At 42.5% G+C, this 23,591-nt stretch overlaps 1 protein-coding gene across 1 annotated transcript; it reads left to right on the top strand.

Annotated features, from left to right (window-relative positions):
- Positions 1-9,877: 9,877 nt before the first annotated feature.
- On the top strand, positions 9,878-10,581 carry LOC124654038 (dehydration-responsive element-binding protein 1H-like). The gene has a single exon (XM_047193071.1). The coding sequence runs from the start codon at positions 9,878-9,880 to the stop codon at positions 10,571-10,573; it is 696 nt and encodes a 231-aa protein (XP_047049027.1). The 3' UTR covers positions 10,574-10,581.
- The last annotated feature ends 13,010 nt before the right edge of the window (positions 10,582-23,591 follow it).

Consider the following 23,591-nt stretch of genomic DNA (forward strand, 5'->3'; position numbering starts at 1 on the left):
TCTTGGAATCCTTGGTCCACTATTTTGCCTGTTGCCACGAAAATCACCTCTATTGTCTCCTTGTTGCTCGTTACTCCTTTGATAGTCATCTCGACTATTTCCTCCAGGATTTCCCCGAAATCCGGCCGATATATGGCCGGGAGCATCGTTGTTGTAGAACTGGCGAGAAAATCGTCTTCTATTTTGATAATTTTGACCACGATCCTCTTGCGGCGACTGTGTCGCTTGTTGTATATTGCGTCTTCTCCATCTGCCCACTTATTGGCTATCTCCATGAGTGCTGATATGGTCTTAGGGTTAGTTCTCCCTAAGTCCTCGACGAAGTCGCCTCGCCGAATTCCTGCTATGAACGCATCTATTGCTCTCTCGTCAGATATATCTTCTGCCGAGTTTTTTATAATGTTCCACCGCTGTATATATTTTCTTATCGACTCGTCATGTTTTTGTCGACACGCTCTCAACTCTTCCAATGACGCAGGTTTCTTGCAGGTGGATCGGAAATTTTTCACGAAGATGTCCTCAAAGTTATCCCAGCTGTCGATGGAACTTGGGGGAGTTTCTTTATCCAAGATCTCGCGGCACCGCTCAAGTGAACTTGGATACTTTGCATAGCTGTTGCTCTGGTTCCTCCTACCAGCTTCACCATCTCGAGATAATCCACGAGCCAATCCTCGGGATCTTGCAGGCCGTCGAATTTCTTGAAATTTTCGGGTAGCTTGAACCCTTTTGGGACCCGAGTCTTTCGAACTCTTCTCGTGAAACACGGGAGCCCACACATATCTTCGTCGGCAACTTCTGGTGAATGCTGACGCTCTCTTCTTTCTTGTCGCGCTCTGTCTACCCTTACTTGGACTGCTGTGTCTCTTGCTCCACTTGTTCTTGGAGGATCTTGAACTGCTGCGGTTGGTCGCGGACTATTTTGCCTAGGGTTTTCTTCGGGAGGCGTTGTTGCAAACGCTGTTCCCATAACTCCTACTTCAGCCATCGCCATATTGAACAATGGTTCTCTCGGGTCCCCAGGAGGTGGTCTGGACGCCAAGATGTAAGCCTGTGTTGCCATGTAACCTGCTTCTGGTGTTTTTGGGATGATATTTCCCCTTTCATCGATCGTCATGAAGGACATGTCGAGATTTTGAATTAGGTTTCCCCTCTCTCCTTCGGGTATATTTTGCAGCCGAGATCTCGATCTTCTTCGGGCCTCTCGATGGCTATCCGCCGAAGTTTCGATCTGTCGACTGAGCCCCGCTCGACGCTCGCTGGACGCGGAAGCCGCCTCTTTTCTCCTATTCAAGGATGCTTGTCTGTTTTCCAGCTCTCGACTTACTCGAGCAAGTCTATATTGATATGCTTGTAGCTCTTATGCAGTAGCAGTGGTGGTCATTGGTTCTGAACCATCCATGGCTCTTGCAGCCCTGTCCCATGCTGCTTGCGGGAGTTGTACTCTTTCTCGAGGCGAGGACCCGACGTATTTAGTGCCTAGGCCTCTCCTAAGATCAGCGGGATCGACGTATGGGTTTCCCAAATTGTCGAAAGCCTCTGATGTTTCTGGCTCTGATCGGCCTGCCTCTTCGATCGCATAGATCTGATGATATTTTGAGCATTGATTTTTGTCAGGATTGGTGACACCATCGTATAGATTGGTGAAGACCTTTCCAATGGCAACAGATTTGTCGATGAAGTTGAAGCTGTCGACGCTATCGGAATCGCTGCTTATAAAGGAGTCCGCAGACGACTCAAAGGGTGTGTCGCTGAAGATCTTGACGAGCTTTCCCTTCGCCTTGGTGTCGATGAAGCGTGGCGAAGAAAACTCCTCGTCAGTCGACGAAAAGTCAGAATCAACCGCTGAAAATTCCGACGAGATCGGAACTTCGAGACGGTAAGATCCGTCCTTGTTGACGCCAAATCGGAATTCTCCGAACGTCATGATGATGGGCTCCTCCAGATAGGCACATGCATCCATACGGGAGGGCGGGTGAGGAATAAAATTGACTAGATCAGTTTTTCCCTTGTTACCTCGATCCATCGCATTGCTTGCTACCGACGAAGTCGACGATCTTGAACGTGCCATCGAGATCAGCTCCTTGCAACCTCTAATTCCCACAGACGGCGCCAATTGACAAGGGATTAACTTGTCAATGCCTACAGATTGTAGACTAGGGTTTTGATAGAAGTAGAGGGCAAGTAGATCTCGAAGGTTTCAGCCGAAAAGTACTCGACGATTATGAAAACTAGGGTTATGTTGACAATAGATTCGATCCTTTCTTTGTCCCTCGACTCCCCCTTATATAGGAGGTGGAGCCGAGGGTTTCGTAATACACAAGTTACAGAATTCGGGAGGGTTTCATACTCAACCCGTGAGATTACAAAACTCTATCTTTCCTAAAACAAACTATCTTTCCTTAATACTAAATGGGCTTCCGAATCTTCTTATTCTTCGAGTAGTGGGCCTCCAGTAAACCCCGGGTACTATCTTCGGCAGGCCCATTTGGGATGCCTATGTCAGTGGGCCCCCCGTAGCCCTTCCGACTCCGCCTCTTCGCCTATTTAAAGCCTCGTGACCTAAATCTTCGATACGAATAAGCCACGGTACGAGAAAAGGTCCAGAGCCGCCGCCATCGCGAAGCCAAGATCTGGGAGACAGGAGTCTCTGTTCCGGCACGCCGCCGGGACGGCGAAGTGCCCCCGGAAGGCTCCTCCATCGACACCACCGCCATCTTCATCACCGCTGCTGTCTCCCATGAGGAGGGAGTAGTTCTCCATCGAGGCTAAGGGCTGTACCGGTAGCTATGTGGTTAATCTCTCTCCTATGTACTTCAATACAATGATCTCATGAGCTGTTTACATGATTGAGATCCATATGATGAGCTTTGTATCGCTACTAGTCTATGTGCTACTCATGTGATGTTATTAAAGTAGTCTATTCCTCCTGCATGGTGTAATGGTGACAGTGTGTGCCCTGGGCGAGTCTAAAATTTTGAGGGCCCTGGGCGAGTCTAAAATTTCGGGCCTTAATATAGACACGACGATAGTAATAATGAATATATACGTAAAAAACATGTCCTCAATAACATTTAAATGCATCCGAAAACAGTAGCATATGTAATAATTTATACATAGTACCTTAAAATTTCCTTGTAACATTTCTTGATGAGAAGTCACTAATGATGGGATCGATGTCGATGTCATCCAATAATTTCTTCTCAATGCATAATGTTGCCAAACCATTTAACCTCTGTTGAGTCATTGTTGACCTCAAATAATTCTTCAATAATTTCAACTTTAAAAAACTCCTTTCTCAAGGAAGACCAGATGGACCCTTTCTCAAGGAAGACGACATCGACAAGATGACAAGTCGACGAAATGACCATCAAAAATTAAGAATTAGAGGAAAATTACTTTAAAATAAAAGAGTGTGTTACATGAGTAGTGGCGAACTGTTACCGGCAGACGGCGGACGGCGATTGAATCTCTGATCGGTGCGGGAAGCCGAACTGTGCTGTGCCCGGGAGATCGCTGATCGTCGCACCCAGCCCCTGGTCGCACCGTCGCAGGAAGATTGCGTCATGACGTCGACCCAGCGTCGAGCATCGTCCGGGCTCGACCGTCGTTCGGGGCTGGGCGTCGTAAACAGGGAAAAGAATACGGAGATCAATCCCTCCTGCCCTGCCTCCTGGCTGCCAACGAACTGAACGAGAACGAAGCGACGAGGCGGAGAAATACGAAGCAAAGTCTGGAAGGCTGCGTGGAATACGAAGCAAAGTATGGAAGGCTAATTAATCGTCCGTGTCTCCCCAGATCGATGGAAATACGAAGCAATCAAGCAAAGTCTTGTTCACGATCTGCCCATGGGCCTTTTTTTTCAGCTGAGCATAGTTACTACTTAGACAGGCAACATATGTACATATATTTAGGATTGGGCCCCCAGATTTTTAGGGCCCTGGGCGGCCGCACACCCTGCCCACCCACTAGGGCCGGCCCTGTTTCCGCTATGATTTCCTTTCCGTTCTTCGTTATTTGCTTGTTGCGTTTATAACAGATGAGGCGACCTAGGGTGGAGGAGAGCGTGACCTAGGGCAGAGGGGATGAGGCCACCTGGGCGAATGGGATCAAGGGAGCTAGCTGTGGCAGAGGAGTGCTCGGCCATGGCAGAGATGGAAGATGAACACCTAGGTCGAGGTGGAGATGGAAGACAGGCGTAGCGATATCATTCTGCCCGATTTTTCAGATGATTTGAATTTTTCTTAAATGTCTTATATTTTGACACGAAGGGAGTAGTAATTATTTGTACTGAAAAATTATGTTATTAAGGAAAGATATTTGATAAAATAGAGAAAATAACATTTTCTTATTCTTTATTAAGGGATCATCTCAATACAACATCTCTAAATAACTCTCTCTTTTAAATAAATATGAATTTTATGAATTAAATCTAATAGATACTGACGTCACATAATTATACTTGCCCTAAACATTCACTGCAATAGCTAATATATACACCCCTAATGATGGGGGATCAAGTAGAGGTTTTGGCGGGAGTACTAGAAGGTATCTCTACTATATAAAAAGGAGGAACTTGTTCTGTTTCCTCCGGTCTAAGATTTCGTCCTACATATTTTCCCTATGCCTATTTTACCCTTCCACCAAATCACATAATACGTGCATGCCACGATACCGGTTCGTTTGTTTGGTCGAATCCCCCACCGCGCCTCCCACGCGACCCGGCCATGCCAGCCAAATTCCGATGCAAACCCTAAGCCAGCTCTCGCCACCCACCCACGCGGCGCGGGGCCCAATGGCGGAGGTGGCGTTGGCCCAAGGGAGGACGGGGGCGGCAGGGAGGAGAGCACCGTCAAGCTCTTCGTCGGCCAGGTGCCCAAGCTCATGACCGAGGCCAAGCTGGCCGCCATGATCCGCGACAAGGCCACCAAGGTCTCGCGAGGTTCGTACGGATCCGTACATCCCAACCCGCGCCACCGGGGTTTCATTCCCCCCACCCCGTTTCCTTCCATGCCTGCCTGTCTCTTCGTTTTTTTCTTCTTCTCGCGAGTCGGGATCTGGGCACGGTTCTGCGGGAACATGGTTCTGTTGCTCTGCATTTTCCGCGTTTCCTCGACGGGGGCCAATACATGCCGCACAGGAAACTTGAGCTGGCTGGTTTCTCGCTGTTCCGGCCAAAATGTTTCTTGCTCTGCTGGTGGAATTGGGCTCCTTCATGGCGGTTTAGGTTCGATGTGGTGGGGGAATTTCATGCGAGGGTTGCGTTGAACTGTGGACATCTGGTACGGTGTGAGCTCCACTGTCGAGAAAAGTCAAAACATATGTCCACGTCCGCTTCATTCACCCCATGTTTCATTTTGAGGTGCTTGTCTCGCACGTAGGAGCTTTGGGTTGCTTGAGATTCTCCGATTTTGGACTCTTGTTACTCACCATTTTAGAAACAGGTTGTAATGTACTCATTTGTTGGGTTTAGGTGCATAAGGTACACCAGATTTATAAATATGATCACTCTTAAATCTTCATATAGTTGCGTATATCACTTTCAGGAAAATATATGAAATTCTGTAGTTGTTTAATTTGTATATCACTCTTAAATCTTCAGATAGTTGCATATAGTGCCTGCATTTATATAATTTGTATTGGCAAAATAACTAGACATCTAATATGTTGGCTTTGCTTTGTAATTAGTAGTACCAAAGATCTGCTTGGATTGTCATTTTGTCAGTGCAGACACTATAAGCAAGTACTTATTCTCACCTGTTGTTGATCAAAATAAATATTGCAGGGAGTTGGCTGCAGCGCTAATTAGCACACCATTGTAACTGCTTGTGTATTTGCATCATTTTCCATATTCCGTGTTAATACCAAAAAAATGGCCACCCCTTGACTTTTGCTCACGCTTCGCTACTGGTTTCAGGTAAAAGCTTGTGTCATATAACTGGTAATCTGCTTGCTGTGTTGTGTTGTCTATTGAATGCTGGTTTCAGGTAGATGCACAATCCTTACATATTGACATTGATAAACTGCTTGCTGATAACCTCTGCACCGTGCTGCACGCATTCAGCCGCCCCCTCCAAGCTGGATGCCGGTTACGATGAAGAAGAAAATGACGAGGAAGACCAGAGTCTGACGAAGGCCACAGTCTGGCTTTCCTGCGAGGACGAGCGCTGGCGACGAGCTCAGCTGCCTGCGGGTGGTGCAGATAGAATGTCGGACGCGGTGCGCTGCATGGCATTCCTGGTATGCTACCTCCGTGGGTGGGCAGCGTCCCCAAATAGTGGCTTGACCATCTCTGCCCCCTATTTCACCATTGCTAGGGTGCACTCACATTCAGTAAGCAAAGTCTGGACGGTTGGACTAGGTCATGTTAAGTTTGTGACCTGCACTGAATTTTTCTGGTCATCCTTTTGATAAGTGAAATTAAGTACGTTGAACCATTCATTATAATTGAAATATCAAGGTGTATGTGCTAATTCTCTGTTCTATTGCCTTCATTATGCTCATAGTAATATGTTCCCATATTACTATTACTTTATCTCTGTGTGCACACGACTTTAGTTGCATAAGTGGCATGGAGATGTACTTTATTTCGTTTGGATGGTAGTCAGAATTGACCATCCTATTCTTTTGCATTAGAATTGTACATGCATTTCGTCTGATAACTTAAAAATGTTTAGGTGGTACATATAGTCCGATTGAAACTAAGTGCTTAAGAGTGGATTAGGACATTGATATGATGTTTGCGTAGAATCCTAGACACATAGTGGTCTGGTGTTTCCTCTTAAATTCTTCAGTTATATAAAAAAATAAAAATCAAGGAAACAAAATTACACAGTCAGCTAATAGTGTTATTGTTGTATTATTATTTCCACTAACTAAAGTCTCCATGTAGAGTTAATTTTCGTCTCACTTCTGTAGGTTATCACTTGTCCAGCATGAATTACTTGGAACAGTGTGGAGCCTGCGGGCTCATACCTTGGGACTTTTATGGTAAGTTCCACATGAGGTATGTTATTATTTTGAGTTTTATATTGTACAGATTAATGAACCGCTCCCCCTTGTTCTACTTGTAAAGGCGTAGTGTATACCTTCTCGTAAATGAGAAGACATCAAGAATTCCAGTACTATGAGCTTACCATTTATTGGCTTAATCCATTGTATTTACATTTGCTTCCACTCCCGTTTTGCGATGTTGATTAGTGTGATAGATGGCGAAACTAAGATGTTTGATCTTTCTTTACAAATATAGGTTTCAAATATTCATTAGTTTCAGATAGAGTGATACTATCAGTAAGCAGTGTTATGCTCTGTTTGTTCTTCAAAAATAAGTAGTAATTTTGTTTGCAGTGGCACAATACAAGAGTAAGCTACCTCTCACACATTCTTATGCCTTAATTAGGTTCAGAGTTCAGGAGATAATTACCATTTGTTGGCTTAGTCCATTGTATATACATTTGCTTCCACTCCCGTTGTGGGATGTTGATTAGTGTGATGGATGCCGAGACTAAGAGGTTTGATCTTTCTTTACAAATATAGTTTGAATATATTCGTTAGTTTCAGATAGAGTGATACTATCAGTAAGCATTGTTACACTAGAAATGCTCTATTTGTTCTTCAGAAATAAGTTGTACTTCTAGCTGCATAGATTCATTTTCGCCTGCTCTTCAAAATGAGTATATGATAGATGATGGTAGTTAGCTATAACTGTGTGGCACAATACAAGAGTAAGCTAGCTCTCACATATTCTTATGCCTTCAGTAGCATATTTTGAATTTCATGTAGGTTCAGGTTTAGAGTTCAGGAGATATGATATATGCAAAAGATATTTATTTGTTTGTTAATCACAGAATTGTAGAACTTTGTTGTGCAGGGCAGGATCAATTTGAAAATATTCGCCAGCATATTGTCACACATTGTCACACAGAGGCAGTGAAACTACAATCAAATCTGCTCGTGTTGGTCTGCGTGAGTGGATCTGACATTCTATGCTACTTTTCATTCCATTGCTCGCATTTCCATTAGCGGTAGGAAAAGCAACAAGATATAAAATGCAATTGACAAGGCTCTGTCAAGAAATAGATAAAACATCTGAAGGTCTCCGCATTGCGCTTCAGCACGCATAAGCGGCGCTTTTTTCCGCTTTCCTAAACCTTGATTTCACAAGCATTTCCTACTCTACGTTTAAAAATGAGAGCATGAATGGAAGTATACTATGTTGAGAAATTTTAGGTAGGCATGCCCTAGGTTGTAGTTTGCTAACTTGTCCAGTAATAACTCACCAAAAAACGGGAATTGTGGAGTTGCATGGTCTTAACATTGAGTATTGTCAAGTCACAAACTAGGTGGCCAATGGTTAACACAAATACTTGTTATAGATGCTTCCACTTATATGTCAGCATACTTGTGATATCTTTTATAGTTCCATAGTTTTATTTCCAAAATCCATTGAACTGTTATTATAGAAGTAGGTTATCTCACCAACCTTTCCTATTTATAGTTTTATATTGTTATCTAAGTTTAATGCTGATTTCAAAATCATCTGTCCCTTCATCAGATCTCTAGCTTATTAATAACTAGGTTTTGATTTATGTCCGCATTGTGCCTATGCATAGAAGTGGGCTATATCACCTACCGTTGAGAAAGAGCAAGAAGAAATCATGTTTGCTTGAATTGATCTCTTATTAGAAGATGATTGTCTCTCCCTGTATGAATCATTGCCTCGTACTGATTCAGCTACTGATGTCGGTTATCGACCCCTGATTTGATGCAGCAAGAGTGAAAGCCTGTGGAATTCAAGATTATTTTGGAGGATTATTTGGAGTTTGTGCCACAACATATAGTGCGGTAGGTAGGGGAGGGGGACGGTCTTCTTACCGGCAGCGAGGAGGCAGCGGAACACTGACGGTCAAAGTGAAGCTCTAGAGTGGGGACTAGGGAGCATTAATGTGAGTGCGTGTGTGTTTTTGGTGTTTATTGGTAGTTTTCTCAAGAATCTTTTAGGACATGTTGCGATCAATATGGAAAATTCTCTATGATTTTTTGGATTTATATTAAACTGTCAAAATAAGCTCTTCATTTTTATGTGTATGTTCCACAAATGCACTTCAAACAATTAAATTGTTGTCCCAAAAATATAATTCCAAATGATATTCTTATTATCTCGTTTTAGATAATTCTTATTCGTTACACAAAATAAGTATCAGCTTATATGTTTTCCAAAAAGTTGTGGGCTCGTAATGGAGTCTTAGGTGTCCGTGCTTCACTTGCGCATGAGAGTTTCACCTCTTTCAAGTGTAAATTTGCCTACTACCTCTTTCTGTGTCATGGCATGAAGCATATGTGGTAAAAAAACAATGACAAAACAATGACATAGGACAACGACATGATGTTTGTATTTTAACTATTTCTGGTTTGTTTATATGTTTTGTAGCCCCGTAGCAACGCACGGGCATTTGTACTAGTCAGAAGTACAAATTAAAATTTGGGGGTCTGTCTGTCATGTCGTTTTGGCTCCATATGCACTCCAAGCTAACGAGCGGAGCCCTCCAAATATATTTTACAAAGAAATAACGCGGTTAAGATACATAATACAGTACATCCAACTGTTTGGGCCTCCAATGGGCTGAGTGGAGCCCGATTAGTCAATCACCACCACTCGTTAACTCTTGAGCGCGAAGCTGCCTTTTTGAACGCCACGCGGCAGCTTGGCACCGGCTGTTCCGTTCCAACGTGGCAGTCGGCACCCGACCCCACGTAGATTTTGAACGCGTCACGCACAAACTATATAAGACTGCCCTCCACACAGCAGACTGAGTTACCCGCCACTCCGAGCTCGAGCTCGACAATCTAGCCTGCCACCACACTCTGTTCCAGACTTCCAATGGACGGCATGGGCGGCGCCGAGCAATGGAGCTCCCCTTCCTCGCCGTCTTCGCACCAGAAGCGCCCGGCGGGGCGCACCAAGTTCAAGGAGACGCGGCACCCGGTGTACCGCGGCGTGCGGCGCAGGGGCAGCGCCGGGCGGTGGGTGTGCGAGGTGCGCGTCCCCGGCAAGCGCGGCGAGCGGCTCTGGCTCGGGACCTACGTCACCGCCGAGGCTGCCGCGCGCGGGCACGACGCCGCCATGCTCGCGCTGGGAGGAGGCTCCGAACTGTGCCTCAACTTCGCCGACTCCGCCCGGCTTCTCGCCGTCCCGTCCGGACTCGCCGATCTCGCGGCCGTCCGGCGCGCAGCGCTCGCCGCCGTCGCGGACTTCCAGCGCCGGGAGGCCGCCTATTGCGCCGCGGACGAGATCGACACCTCCAGCGCGTCCGCGCCGTCGTCCGCGGACAACGCCGGCTCCTCGGCGACGTCGCTCCCTTCTGCACTGGATGAACTGTTCGAGCTGCCGGCGGCGGCAGTGCTGGGCAGCGACATGTACGACTTCGAGCTGGACATGTCCGGGGAGATGGACCCGGGCTCGTACTACGCGGACTTCGCGGAGGGGATGCTACTTGACCCGCCGCCGCCGCACGAATCCACCGAGGCTTGCTGGGACGGCGGAGCTGATTACGCCGCGCTCTGGAGCCAGTACTGAAACTGAAACACCCGACCCTGTTTTTGACTGAATATCTCTCGAACGAACTCAACCTGCTCCTGCTCAGCAAATTAAAATCTGAGTAACCCATTTGATTAAGCTCACAAAATCCTTGGGACACATCGGGCAAACTCAGTTCTATGCCACTGAGAGGAAGAGGAACAAGATAAAGAAACATGAGTGAAAAAGACACTGCTGCTGCCTGTTGGCTGAAGGTCAACGGTTTCAGAGCTTAGAAAGATTGCAAAAAGACTACTTCCAGAAAAGGTACTAAACACTTCATGTATGGTGACTATAACTGGTAAGCTGGATATAATCAGACAGATGAGGTCCAAGCACGCTAATCAACAAGATGTGGCCTAGAAGAACCCATCCAGCTGGTCAGCTGGTTGAAGCTACCGAATCCGGGAGTATTTTCCCGGTTTCCTCAAAGTCCTGCTAGCCACGCGAGCTGACGAGGCGATCTGACTCGGACGTGTATGGTGTCTCGCTCTTTGGTGGCTCCTTCCTGAAACCTATATTCCTATTTCTATGGCCAACAGGGCAAGCCTAGATGTTATTTGGGCTAATGATCTTGCGCCAGCGCTTGGTCTTCCATGACACGCTCTGTCTTAATAACGGATTTGTTATCACTTATTTGCAAGCCGTCCAAACCTATCATTTTCACAGGTTCTCAGCCAACAGTGACGTTCGTGTTTCGGATGTCATTCTCAGCAGTTCTGTACGAATACTCCAAGCAATACTCATTGTGGTAGTATCTCTGTTTCAATGAACTAGAAGGATACCTGCAGCGAGAATCTTCTAAAAAATTATATTGTCTAAATAAAATGGTATAATACATATGTAATATGAATTGTCTGTAGAAGTATGTAATATTCAATTGGCCAAAATAGTTGAGATGCTAAATTTAATTCATATTATTTTTTTATATTTGATGGGTATAAATTAGCTATGTGGACATTTTAATCAAAAATTGTGACATAAATAGCTTGCATGCAAGGATACATCAATAATGAATGTTAGTGGGGATGACATGGATATTTGATTGGCTAATGGAATAGATGATGTGAATGACTTGCATGTAGAGATAGATTAACATTAATTGCAGTTAGTGTGGTTTTACTTTATAAAAAGTATAGATAAGGCGTGTTTTAAAAAAATCAAGCCAAGCAAAGTTTTTTTTGCGGGTAAACCTGGAACTTTATTGAACAGGCGGGGTTACAGAGCGATCAAGTTCTAGAAACTAAAGGACATCTTCAGGTCCAGAACCTAACCATATCATAGACTGCCCAAGCAAAGTTTGATTAAACTTTTATAGAAATTCACCAATAATATGATATTCCATAGAGATCGCATGACAATATAGCTGATAATTTTATTGTTTTTGTATTTAATGATTTGATTTTTAAAAAATATTATAAAATTTATTCATTGAAACGGAAGGAGTATTATCTTTACCCAAAATAGAAACCACACACTGGCAAAAAATTGCCCCTATTCCTGCTATATTGGAAGAACACAACTATTTTCCACGCATGATCGTAATAGTGCCTGCTAAAGTTACAACAGCAATCGATGGTTTCATCATCCTTCTGGTGCGGACACGGGGCATGGGCATGCCCGCTTGTGCCGTTCATCGTTAAATAATATGTAAAAAAATACCGAAATTTGGGCTCGAAGCATCCCTAATGGTACGGGTATGGCCTCGTTGGCCGTACAGTGGTCGTGTTGATGGCTCAAAACGGATCATTATCTTCGAAAATTTTCTAAGGACTTAGAATATGAGTTCAGTGCATTGAAAGGGCAATATTTTAATAGCATAACCTCAGTAAAAAATCAAGGAGTATTTCAACATGATTAGGGAGTAGATTACCTTTTTCCTCTTCTCTCCATTATTCTAACTCTAAACCCTTTTATTTGAACATACAAAATCAAAACTATTTAAGACTTTTATTTCATATATATGACTTGTCTCCCATGAAACACTTACATTTTCGGTCGGTTAGCTCGACCACAATGATGACCGACTCTTCTTTGGTATGTGGATTCCAACCCAAATTAATTTGCCTTCAAAGTGATGATCCCATTGTCGTTGTCCCTATTCGTCTTTTTAGGGAAATGAACAACGGAAGGGGTTCGTGGAGGTAACTCAAACCCCATGTGAAAGTGCATGGAGCCCCCATGTGTGGTTTTGGTAATTAATGACAATCCCTATGGACTAATGTTTGCATTGAGTTATAATTTGTAGGTGTTGTCCATAGGCAATGCTTGAACCATTTGTTGGCTTCAAGGTTGCAATAAGAAGAAATTGATGAAGGATAGCAAGTGTCAAGTATGTCTTGAAGATGAAGATGAAGTGAGCCCTCACGTTACTTCAAGACATCAACATGATGAAGAATGAAGAAATGAACAAGTTCAAGATGAGCCATCTCGAAGAGATCCTTTGCTTGAGTCTTGCCATCCAAATGAAGAAGATCAAGTCTCAAGTTTGTCTTGAAGATGAGGATGAAGTGAGCTCTCAAGGTTAACTTCAAGACATCAACGAAATGAAGTGCAAGTTCAAGATGAGCCATCTCGAAGAGATCCTTTGCTTGAGTCTTGCCATCCTTATGGTGATCATGGATATGTGAAGATGCGCCGAAGAAGAAGCTCTCCCATGGTGGATTATGGGGGAGCAATCCACAAGACTTCGTCAAGCAAGCACAATCAAGAAAGGCGTTCCATCTTGTTGAGGTCAAGATCGTCGTCATCGAGCTCAAGTGGATTGCGCAAGTATAAGGTTTGATCTTGATAGGGTTTCTTTCTCACCGGTCTCATAGTGTAGTTGGAGACCGGTTTATAGTTTAGTTGCCGTACTATCAAGAGGGCTCTCGAGTGAGTAACTCGATCGTATCGTTCGGAGAGAGCTCAAACCTTTGCATTCTTGCATCATCTTTATTGGTTGTTATTTGGACCTTATCCATGTGATGTTTTAGAGCTTGTGCTTATTCTCATGACAAGCTCTAGTTCATCGAAAACGGATTTCGCATAGATCACTTGTTGCGTTTTCGAGTTTGGTTCATCATATTTCTTGGTTTTATTTGGATCTTATCCATGTGATGTTTTATAGCTTGTGCTTATTCTCATGACAAGCTCTAGTTCATTGAGAATGGTTTTTGCATGGGCAACTTGTTGCATTTTCAAGATTGGAGGTTTTACCGGTATGTATTTTTTAGATAGGTCAAACCTTTCATCATTTGTTTCTATCCTCCCTTGTTGTACTATGATGGTTTCCTGCATGATCTTGTAGAGCTTGTTCCTAGCTTTAAAACAAGCCCAAGATCATCAAAATCGGAGTCCGGATGCTAAAGTTATGCCCGTTTTAGTTTTGGTGTTTCTGCAGTTTTCTGGGGGGGGGGCGGATAATCCGGCCCGAATGCCAAAACATGGACAATATCCGGCCAAATATCCGGCCCGAGCCAGGGGCGATTTTCGGGGGGCGGATTATCCGGCCCGGGGGCGGATTTTCCGGCCTGAGAGGTCCGAAACGGTCATATTTCGTTGGGAGGGGGTATATAAGACCCCCTTCTTCCTCCTTGGGCTGGTTGGTTCACTCTCTCTCTCTCCCCTCCATTGTTGTCCTTCAAAGCTTGCCCTAGTTCTTGATTCCTCCAATGATTCTTACATATTCTTGAGGGAAAAGAGAGAGGAGATCTAGATCTACATCTTCACCAATCAAATCCATCTCTTTGTGAGAGGAACCACCTAGATCTAGATCTTGGAGAAACTTGGAGTTCTTTGTGTCCTCCTTTTTGTTCTTCCTCTCTTATTCCCCCAATAGCTTTTGTAGCTTTGTTGGAATTTGAGAGAGAAGGACTTGAGCATCTTTGTGGTGTTCTTTCCATTGCATTTGGTGCATCGGTTTGAGTTCTCCACGGTGATTCGTGGTGGTGAAAGCAAGAAGGTTGTTACTCTTGGGTTCTTGGAACCCTAGACGGATTCTAGACCTTTGTGGTGATTTGTTGGGAGCCTCCAATTAAGTTGTGGATGTGTGCCCCAACCTTTGTGTAAGGCCCGGTTTTCGCCTCGAAGGAAATCCCTTAGTGGAACCGTGACCTAGGCCTTTGTGGTGAGGGTCACCGGAGATTTAGGTGAGGCGCCTTCGTGGCGTTCGGTGTGTGGTGTGAGTACCGCATCTTGGGGTGAGGCCTTTGTGGAGTTGGTGTGCATCGAGCAACCACACCTCAAGGTGAGCCTCTTGTGGCGTTCGGGAGCAGTAAGCCACCGCACCTCTCCACCGGAGATGAGCACTCGCAAGAGTGTGAACTCCGGGATAAATCATCGTCTCCCGCGTGCCTCGGTTATCTCTATACCCGAGCTCTTTACTTATGCACTTTACCTTGTGATAGCCATCGTTCTTGAAGTTATATATATCTTGCTATCACATACTTGCTTGTATTGGTTAGCTTAAGTTGTTGGTGCACATAGGTGAACCTTTGCTTAGAATAAGTTGTTGGTGCACATAGGTGAACCATAGTATATAGGCTTTGGGCTTGACAAAGTAAACGCTAGTTTTATTCCGCATTTGTTAAGCCCATCTCGTAAAAGTTTTAAACCGCCTATTCACCCCCCCTCTAGGCGACATCCGTGTCCTTTCAATTGGTATCGAGCAAGGTCTCTCATTCTTAGGCTTCACCGCCTTGAGAGTAAAGATGTCGGTTAGGGGATTAGATCACAATAACTTGTTTATATTTGATGGCACAAATTATGATCTATGGAAAATTTATGTGCTTAATATTTTGCGGGGTATTTCCCCGAACATGGAGCTATTTCTTGACATGGGTTTTTCTTCTCCTAAGGATCCCCAAAACTTATCTTATGAGGAGAAGAAAAACTCTTGTCTCGATGCTCTTGCTTCTCATGTGTTTTCCATTGTTGTGAGCAATGTAGTTACTTCCTCAATCATGCCTTTTGGGAGCGCTCATGAATTATGGACAAAGCTTCAAGATAAATATGATGTGTCCAATATCATTGAGGATGATTGTTTTGATTCCACTTCCGGCCGTGATGAGTTCTCATCTTCATCCACTTCACCAAAGTGTGGTAAGACACAAGGTAATGATATGGTGAGTGGTGATGAAAATTGCAATGTTGATATTGAGCTTACTATTGATGATTCTTCATCTCTATCTCATTGCAATGCTTCATCTTCGGACTTAAACACATCTAGCACTAGAAATGATTTCCATGCTTGTGTTGATAGTCCTTGCATATCATGTGTAAGTTGCTTGAATAAATCTCATGATGATATGCTTGATTTGTCTTGTGGCCATGATAAAAATGCTTCTATTTCCTCTAGTTGTTGTGTGGCTAACAATGTAGAGGAAACTAAAGATTCTATTGGTCAAGACAAGATCTTGAAAGGAGCCTCAAGTAACTCCTCGTCTTTATCTCACGGTTCTCATATATGCCTTATGGCCAAGGGTTCCACGGTACCTCCTACCATGGAACCTAATATTTCTCGTGGGGATAAGGATGAGGATGAATATGAAGAAGAGGATTGGGTTGTCTCTCTACGCGATAAGGGTATGAGTGTTTTCAAGGTTATTTGCAAAGATAAAATTGCTTGCTCTCACTTCTTTGAAATTTTGACTACCGCTATTGAGAGCCAAAAACTTATTTGGATGCATGAGAACACCATTGATAAAAAGGGTGCTCTTGAACGAGAGTATGCCGATGATGTAGCATCTTTAAAGAATGAACTTGAAGAAGAACAAACCACCAAGGAAGCTCTTGAGGAGACCTTTGCTCTAGAATTGTCTAGAGAAAAGGAAAACAATGATAGAGCTCTTGAGATGGCAAATGAACTAAAGCTAAAAAATTATAAGCTTGTGTTTGTTAATGCTAAACTCCTTGAGGATTTTGAGCAACTCAAAAAGGGCTCAAGGGTCATTGAGAGTGCGCTCGCCAAACTCACCGAGTCGCATGAGCAACTTAAAGCTTCTTATCTAAAAGAGCATGCCAACTTGCCTTCTCCTATTACTACTAATAATGATGCTTGTGCTACTAACTCTACTTCTTGTGAAGCATCTATCTTGAAGGAGAATGTTGAGCTAAGAGCTCAACTTGATTTTCTAACTTGCAATTATGGGAAATTGGAAGAAAATCATGGAAAGCTTTCTCGCTCCCATGAGGATCTTCTAGCCTCTCATGATAGGCTAAAGTTAGCTCATGAGGCTATCATATCTAAGGCAACACCTTGTGAGCTTCATGTGGATACTAGCACTACTACTCAAAATGCTATATTGCCATGTGCTAGTCCTAGTAATTCATCCACTCATAATATTGCTAAATCTTGTGATGAATTATCTTCCTTGCCTTGTTGCTCTAACAATGAAGATTCTACTTCCTCTAGTACTTGTGTTGTTACTAACCATGTAGAGGAAATCAAAGAGCTCAAGGCCCAAGTCACTTCTTTGAAGAATGACTTGGTAAAGGGTCATGAAGGGAAATGCAAACTTGACACGATGTTGAGTATGCAAAAATCCCCCAATGACAAGAGTGGACTTGGATTCAAATACAACAACAAGAACAAGTCCAACAACAACAACAACAAGAAGGGCCAAGTACAAGTCAAAGACCCGGCCAAGATTGTTTGCTTCAAGTGCAATATTGAAGGGCACCATGTTAGATCTTTCCCTTTGAAGAAGAAGCAAAAAGGGAAGCGGCCCCAAGCTCAAACTCATATTCAACCTCAAGTTGAACAAATACCACTTCCCAAGAAGAAACAAGCCAATGCTCCCATTGTGGAGAAACCTAGTGAGAAGAAGGAGAAGAAAAGAACTTGCTACATATGCCGTGAGAAGGGCCACATCTCCTCCTTGTGCACTATTGGTACCTCATCCAACTCTATCACCATTGATGATGTTTATTCTCTTCGTAAGGATGAGGGTGGCAATGTGTATGCCAAATATGTTGGTGCTCAAAGTGGTGTCAAGAAAAGAACCATTTGGGTTGCCAAGCCTATTGTGACTAACCTCTTAGGACCCAACTTAGTTGGGGACCAACAATCCAAAATTTGATCAATAGGTGCTTGTTGGAGGGCATTGGAGACTTGGCTACATCATGAAGAATTAAGGGATCTTCATCATTTATATTATCTCAAGCCAAGTCTTTTGGTTATCTTGATTCTATCATGTATTCAATGTTCCTCCTTGCGGTAACATGTTCTCAACTCACTTATATTGAAAGTTACTCGCTCCTTTGTATGTGTTAGTTTTGTTCCTAACATGTGTTTGTATATGTTGTGCTTCCTACTTGCTTTTCTTGAGAAATCAAGTCTATGCATGTTGGGTTGCACACCATGTATTTGTGTTTGTGTTGGAGCCTCTTTGCATCTTGTTGTATCTTATATGGCTCTTATGAGCGATTAATGGACTATCCCATTTTGAGGAAGTGATATTCCTTTGGGAATTTCACAATCCTATCAAGGTGTGTACATGAGGAATATCACTTAGAATTGATATTGCAAGATTATCTAGTCTCTATGTGGTATGCCATCTTCATGGGAAATTCAATTCTAATGTCCATTAATATCTCTAGTTGGATCTTATTTGCCTCTTGTGAAAATAAATTCCTTATCACATTATGGGGGAGTAATAAGCTTTGTGCATATTACAAGCCTAGAAAATGTGAACATTTGAGGTTGTGTCACATAGAATTGAAACCGTTAATTATCTCTCTCCTATGTGGCATGTTTGCTCAAACAAGCTCCAATTTGCTTAAATGGATTCATTGCTAATATCTTTGTGGATCTTATTTGTGAAAGTTTTTCTTGGCATGGTTTTTCACAACGTGTCCCTCAATACATTTTTGGAAAACCATGTGCTTCAAGTCATACTATTAATTGCTTTGCATGTTGGTATGAATACTATCAATTGCTTTGCATGTTGGTATGAATACTATCAATTGCTTTGCATGTTGGTATGACTAAATGAAGCAATCAAGAAACTATCTTTGCATGATGGTTAACTCTTATCTTTTACCATATGCTTTATTTGTTGTAAATATGATCTTATGTATACTTACAAACTACCACCGGAAAATATTTCATAATACCTCTTGTCCTAGGACAAGTGGTAATCAATTATGAGGTAGATATTTATTGATCATATCTACATTGGCTCTTGTGTTTAAATTGCCTTATTTATTGCCATGAATTTGTTGTGCTTTGACTCCCATGTGTCTTCCTTGCATCTTATGGATCTAATTTGTCTATTCAAACTTTCTTAGCATTTTTAGTAGATATAGGTAGCGTGATGATCCTAGTTTTGTGCATTTTGTATCCATATTCTAAATCCTAGATAATGCACTAATCTTGGGGGAGCTCTCCTATATTTTTTATAATGCTTAAACTTCTCTTGATCATTATAAAAAATTTGGTTTTGGGAGACAAATTTTTTCTTTTTGGTACTTTGTGCCATCATAAAAAGTTTCGAGGGTTTGGTTTATTTGTTGGAACCTTTCTCTCTTGGGAGTTGGTTATCTCATTCCTTTGTGTTTAGGTTTAATTAGCTTCTTATAATGAGATAATTCTTTGGAGTCAATCTTGTGTTGATTTGATTCTTTGATATAATTTGGGCAACCATTGTCTCTTGATTTATTTAGTGTTTTGTCCAAATTGTATCTCCCTTTGGTTCTTGAAAGTATTATGCATGCATATTTAATATATGTATATCTTATGGCATGTGTTACTTTCTTTGATCCAATATATAGGGTAAACTCCATCAAATCCTAATTTGGCTAAGATGTGCATGAAATTCATTTTCATATCTATATGCACATAGAATTGTGGAGTTTGTCCTATATGTTGTAGTGTGTCTAACTACTTCGGACCCAATTAGTTTGGGGACCATTTTTTACTTACCTTTGTGTTAGGTACAATGGATATGCATTGTATGCTTGTCTCACTCTTGGAAAGAAGTGGTGACTCAATGGTAACTTGAGGCAAGATAGGATGGTCAACGAACACATATCTACTACATCCACACCAATGCTATTTTGGTAACACGTATCTTCTCATGCATACTTTTCTTGTATCCAACCTTATGGTTGCATCTTGGCATGAATCTCTTGATTTGCAAATATTGTGCTTCTTGAAAAAGGTTTCATGAAACCTCTTTATTGTGAATGTGAGTAATTTGAGATGAGTGCATTTGTTGGGAAGTATTTTAAATCATGCTCATGATTCATTCATCCCAACTATGCCTATCTAGAAATTTTATTGCATATCAATTCCTCAAGGCTCTCACGTGTGCAATATAGATGAAAGTGCAAATTCAGTTATTTCTTTTGGTATCCTCGTTTGTGATACTTGTTGCCTTTCTCAAATGCATCCCAACTATCTTCTATCCCTTGTTGATATTTGTGATGTATTTTAGATGTTTGTGGTTGAAGTTCATGAATGTACAATAAGATAAAATTGAGCCTTTGGCCATGCTATTAAGCAAAAAATTCTTATTGGTATATTGCATGACTTCGTCTTGGATATCATGCTATATGTCTTGTGTGTCTATTTTGTGTGTGCATGTTTCTTTGTGGATAAATATCTTAGTGATTTTGTCCACTTAGAGAAACTTATACACATAAGATATGATACATCTCCATTTGATATCTTATTTATTTGTTGCATGGTGATTGGACATGCTAAGCAATATTATTCATTGAAGACTATGATGATGCTTTTTGCTCATCCATATAATAGTCTTATAATATGCTTTATCATGCCCTTCACATATCCTCTTGGTTGAGCCTTTTATTATGGTGCCTCTTACTTATTGCTCAACCATTTGTTTGTTGCAAGTGTTAAGCTTAATTTTCTATCTATGATCTATTGCAAATGTTTGTGTTTTAAATGGTAATGAGGGAGTGAGGATTCCATGTTATGCATATTGTATTCAAATGAAACATTTTAATTTATGCATGTACCTTGGGGAGCTTCCTCATTTTATTTAAGGCACTATTTTGTGGTGATCATTAGAGCTTGATTCACTTGGTATTTTTTGTTTTGAATAATATTATGGGAGTGATGATTCCATGTTTGTGCACTTTATACTCAAATGCAAATTGTCTAGTTTTGTGCACAAACCTTGGGGAGCTTCCTCATATTATATAGAGCAATCTTCTTGATCTTATCATAATATCTATCTTTCTTTTGGTATCTTCTTTGTGGTTCATTTGGTTGCTTGCTTCATTTGTTGAAGCTTCTAGACTTTGTTATCTTTTTGCAATCTTTGATCCTATCTATAGTGTGATTCCTTCCGAATATTCGTCATTGGATACGTGCATTTGATTCCACTCAAATTATGAGAAATGCACACGCTATGGAGGAACTCTCACTATATTGGCCTTCTAAATTTTTCACCCATTTCGGCAATTGGTGCCAATGGGGGAGAAGTTTGGAGGGTTTAAGGGAATTTGGTTATGTCTTTGCTTTGTGCTTAAGCATGTGCCTTTATTGCATTGCATCTTGTTGCTTTGCATAGTTGAATAGTTAGAGGAAACTCCACTAGGCTTTGAATGCCAATATATGCAATGAAAGTCAAGATCATTCACACACGCATATATTATGGGGGAGTTTGCTCTATATATTCAACTTATTTGTTACTTAAATTCCTTATATAAACTCTCTCAAAGAGATTGTCATCAATTACCAAAATGGGGGAGATTGAAAGTGCATGGAGCCCCCATGTGTGGTTTTGGTAATTAATGACAATCCCTATGGACTAATGTTTGCATTGAGTTATAATTTGTAGGTGTTGTCCATAGGCAATGCTTGAACCATTTGTTGGCTTCAAGGTTGCAATAAGAAGAAATTGATGAAGGACATCAAGTGTCAAGTATGTCTTGAAGATGAAGATGAAGTGAGCCCTCAAGTTACTTCAAGACATCAACATGATGAAGAATGAAGAAATGAACAAGTTCAAGATGAGCCATCTCGAAGAGATCCTTTGCTTGAGTCTTGCCATCCAAATGAAGAAGATCAAGTCTCAAGTTTGTCTTGAAGATGAGGATGAAGTGAGCTCTCAAGGTTAACTTCAAGACATCAACGAAATGAAGTGCAAGTTCAAGATGAGCCATCTCGAAGAGATCCTTTGCTTGAGTCTTGCCATCCTTATGGTGATCATGGATATGTGAAGATGCGCCGAAGAAGAAGCTCTCCCATGGTGGATTATGGGGGAGTGATACGTCTCAAACGTATCTATAATTTCTTATGTTCCATGCTACTTTATTGATGATACGTGCATGTTTTATACACATTATATGTCATTATTATGCGTTTTCCGGAACTAACCTATTGACGAGATGCTGAAGTGCCAGTTCCTGTTTTCTGCTGTTTTTGGTTTCAGAATTCCTAGTAAGGAAATATTCTCGGAATCGGACGAAATCAACACCGAAGATCTTAGAATCCCTGGGAGCTTCCAGAACACCCGAGAACCGTCAGAGAGGGGCCACAGGGGGCCCACACATGGTGGCGGCGCGGCCCAGGAGGGGGGGCGTGCCGCCCTAGTGTCCGGTGGCCCCAGACCCCCTCCGAGGCTCCCCTTTCGCCTATAAAAAGCCCCTGACCTAAAACCCCGATACGAATAAGCCACGGTACGAGAAACCTTCCAGAGCCGCCGCCATCGCGAAGCCAAGATCTGGGGGACAGGAGTCTCTGTTCCGGCACGCCGCCGGGACGGGGAAGTGCCCCCGGAAGGCTCCTCCATCGACACCACCGCCATCTTCATCATCGCTGTTGTCTCCCATGAGGAGGGAGTAGTTCTCCATCGAGGCTCGGGGCTGTACCGGTAGCTATGTGGTTAATCTCTCTCCTATGTTCTTCAATACAATAATCTCATGAGCTGCTTTACATGATTGAGATTCATAAGATGATGCTTGTAATCTAGATGTCATTATGCTAGTCAAGTGGGTTTTACTTATGTGATCTCCGGAGACTCCTTGTCCCACGTGTGTAAAGGTGACAAGTGTGTGCACCGTGTGGGTCTCTTAGGCTATATTTCACGAATACTTATTCATCGTTATGAATGGCATAGTGAAGTGCTTATTTATATCCCTTTATGATTGCAATGTGTTTTGTATCACTATTTATCTATGTGCTACTCATGTGATGTTATTAAAGTAGTCTATTCCTCCCGTATGATGTAATGGTGACGAGTGTGTGCATTGTGTAGTTCTTGTCGTAGATTATGATCATAATCTCTTGTAGGTTATGGAGTTGATTATCGCTATGATAGTATTGATGTGATCTATGCCTCCTTCATAGTGTGATGGTGACAGTGTGCATGCTATGTTAGTACTTGGTTTATTTTGCAAAGATCTATTATGCTCTAAGGTTACTTAAACATGAATATCGAATGTTGTGGAGCTTGTTAACTCCGGCATTGAGGGCTCTTGTAGCCCTACACAATTAGTGGTGTTCATCATCCAACAAGAGTATATGTAGCACAAAGGAAAGAGAACTTATTTATTATGTGATCAATGTTGAGAGTGTCCACTAGTGAAAGTATGATCCCTAGGCCTTGTTTCCACCACAAAGAATTGCTTCCCACGCCAGACAAGCTATTTTCCGGCGCCGCTTGTTTACTCGTTTTACTCGCATCTTTACTTTCCGCAATATTACCACCATCTATACCACTCCGTGTTTTACTATCTCTTCGCCGAACTAGTGCACCTATACATCTGACAAGTGTATTAGGTGTGTTGGGGACACAAGAGACTTCTTGCTTTGTGGTTGCGGGGTTGCTTGAGAGGGATATCTTTGACCTCTTCCTCCCTGAGTTCGATAAACCTTGGGTGATCCACTTAAGGGAAAACTTGCTGCTGTTCTACAAACCTCTGCTCTTGGAGGCCCAACACTGTCTACAAGAATAGAAGCACCCGTAGACATCAAGCTATTTTTCTGGCGCCGTTGCCGGGGAGGAAAGGTAAAAGGTACTCACACTCCGGATCTTGGCTACTAAGCTATTTTCCGGCGCCG

This window comes from Lolium rigidum, chromosome 5, assembly GCF_022539505.1.
Source record: "Lolium rigidum isolate FL_2022 chromosome 5, APGP_CSIRO_Lrig_0.1, whole genome shotgun sequence".
NCBI lineage: Eukaryota > Viridiplantae > Streptophyta > Magnoliopsida > Poales > Poaceae > Lolium > Lolium rigidum.

Coding starts and splice junctions, on each gene's coding strand:
- LOC124654038 (XM_047193071.1), top strand. CDS start 9,878: ATGGACGGCATGGGCGGCGCCGAGCAATGGAGCTCCCCTTCCTCGCCG.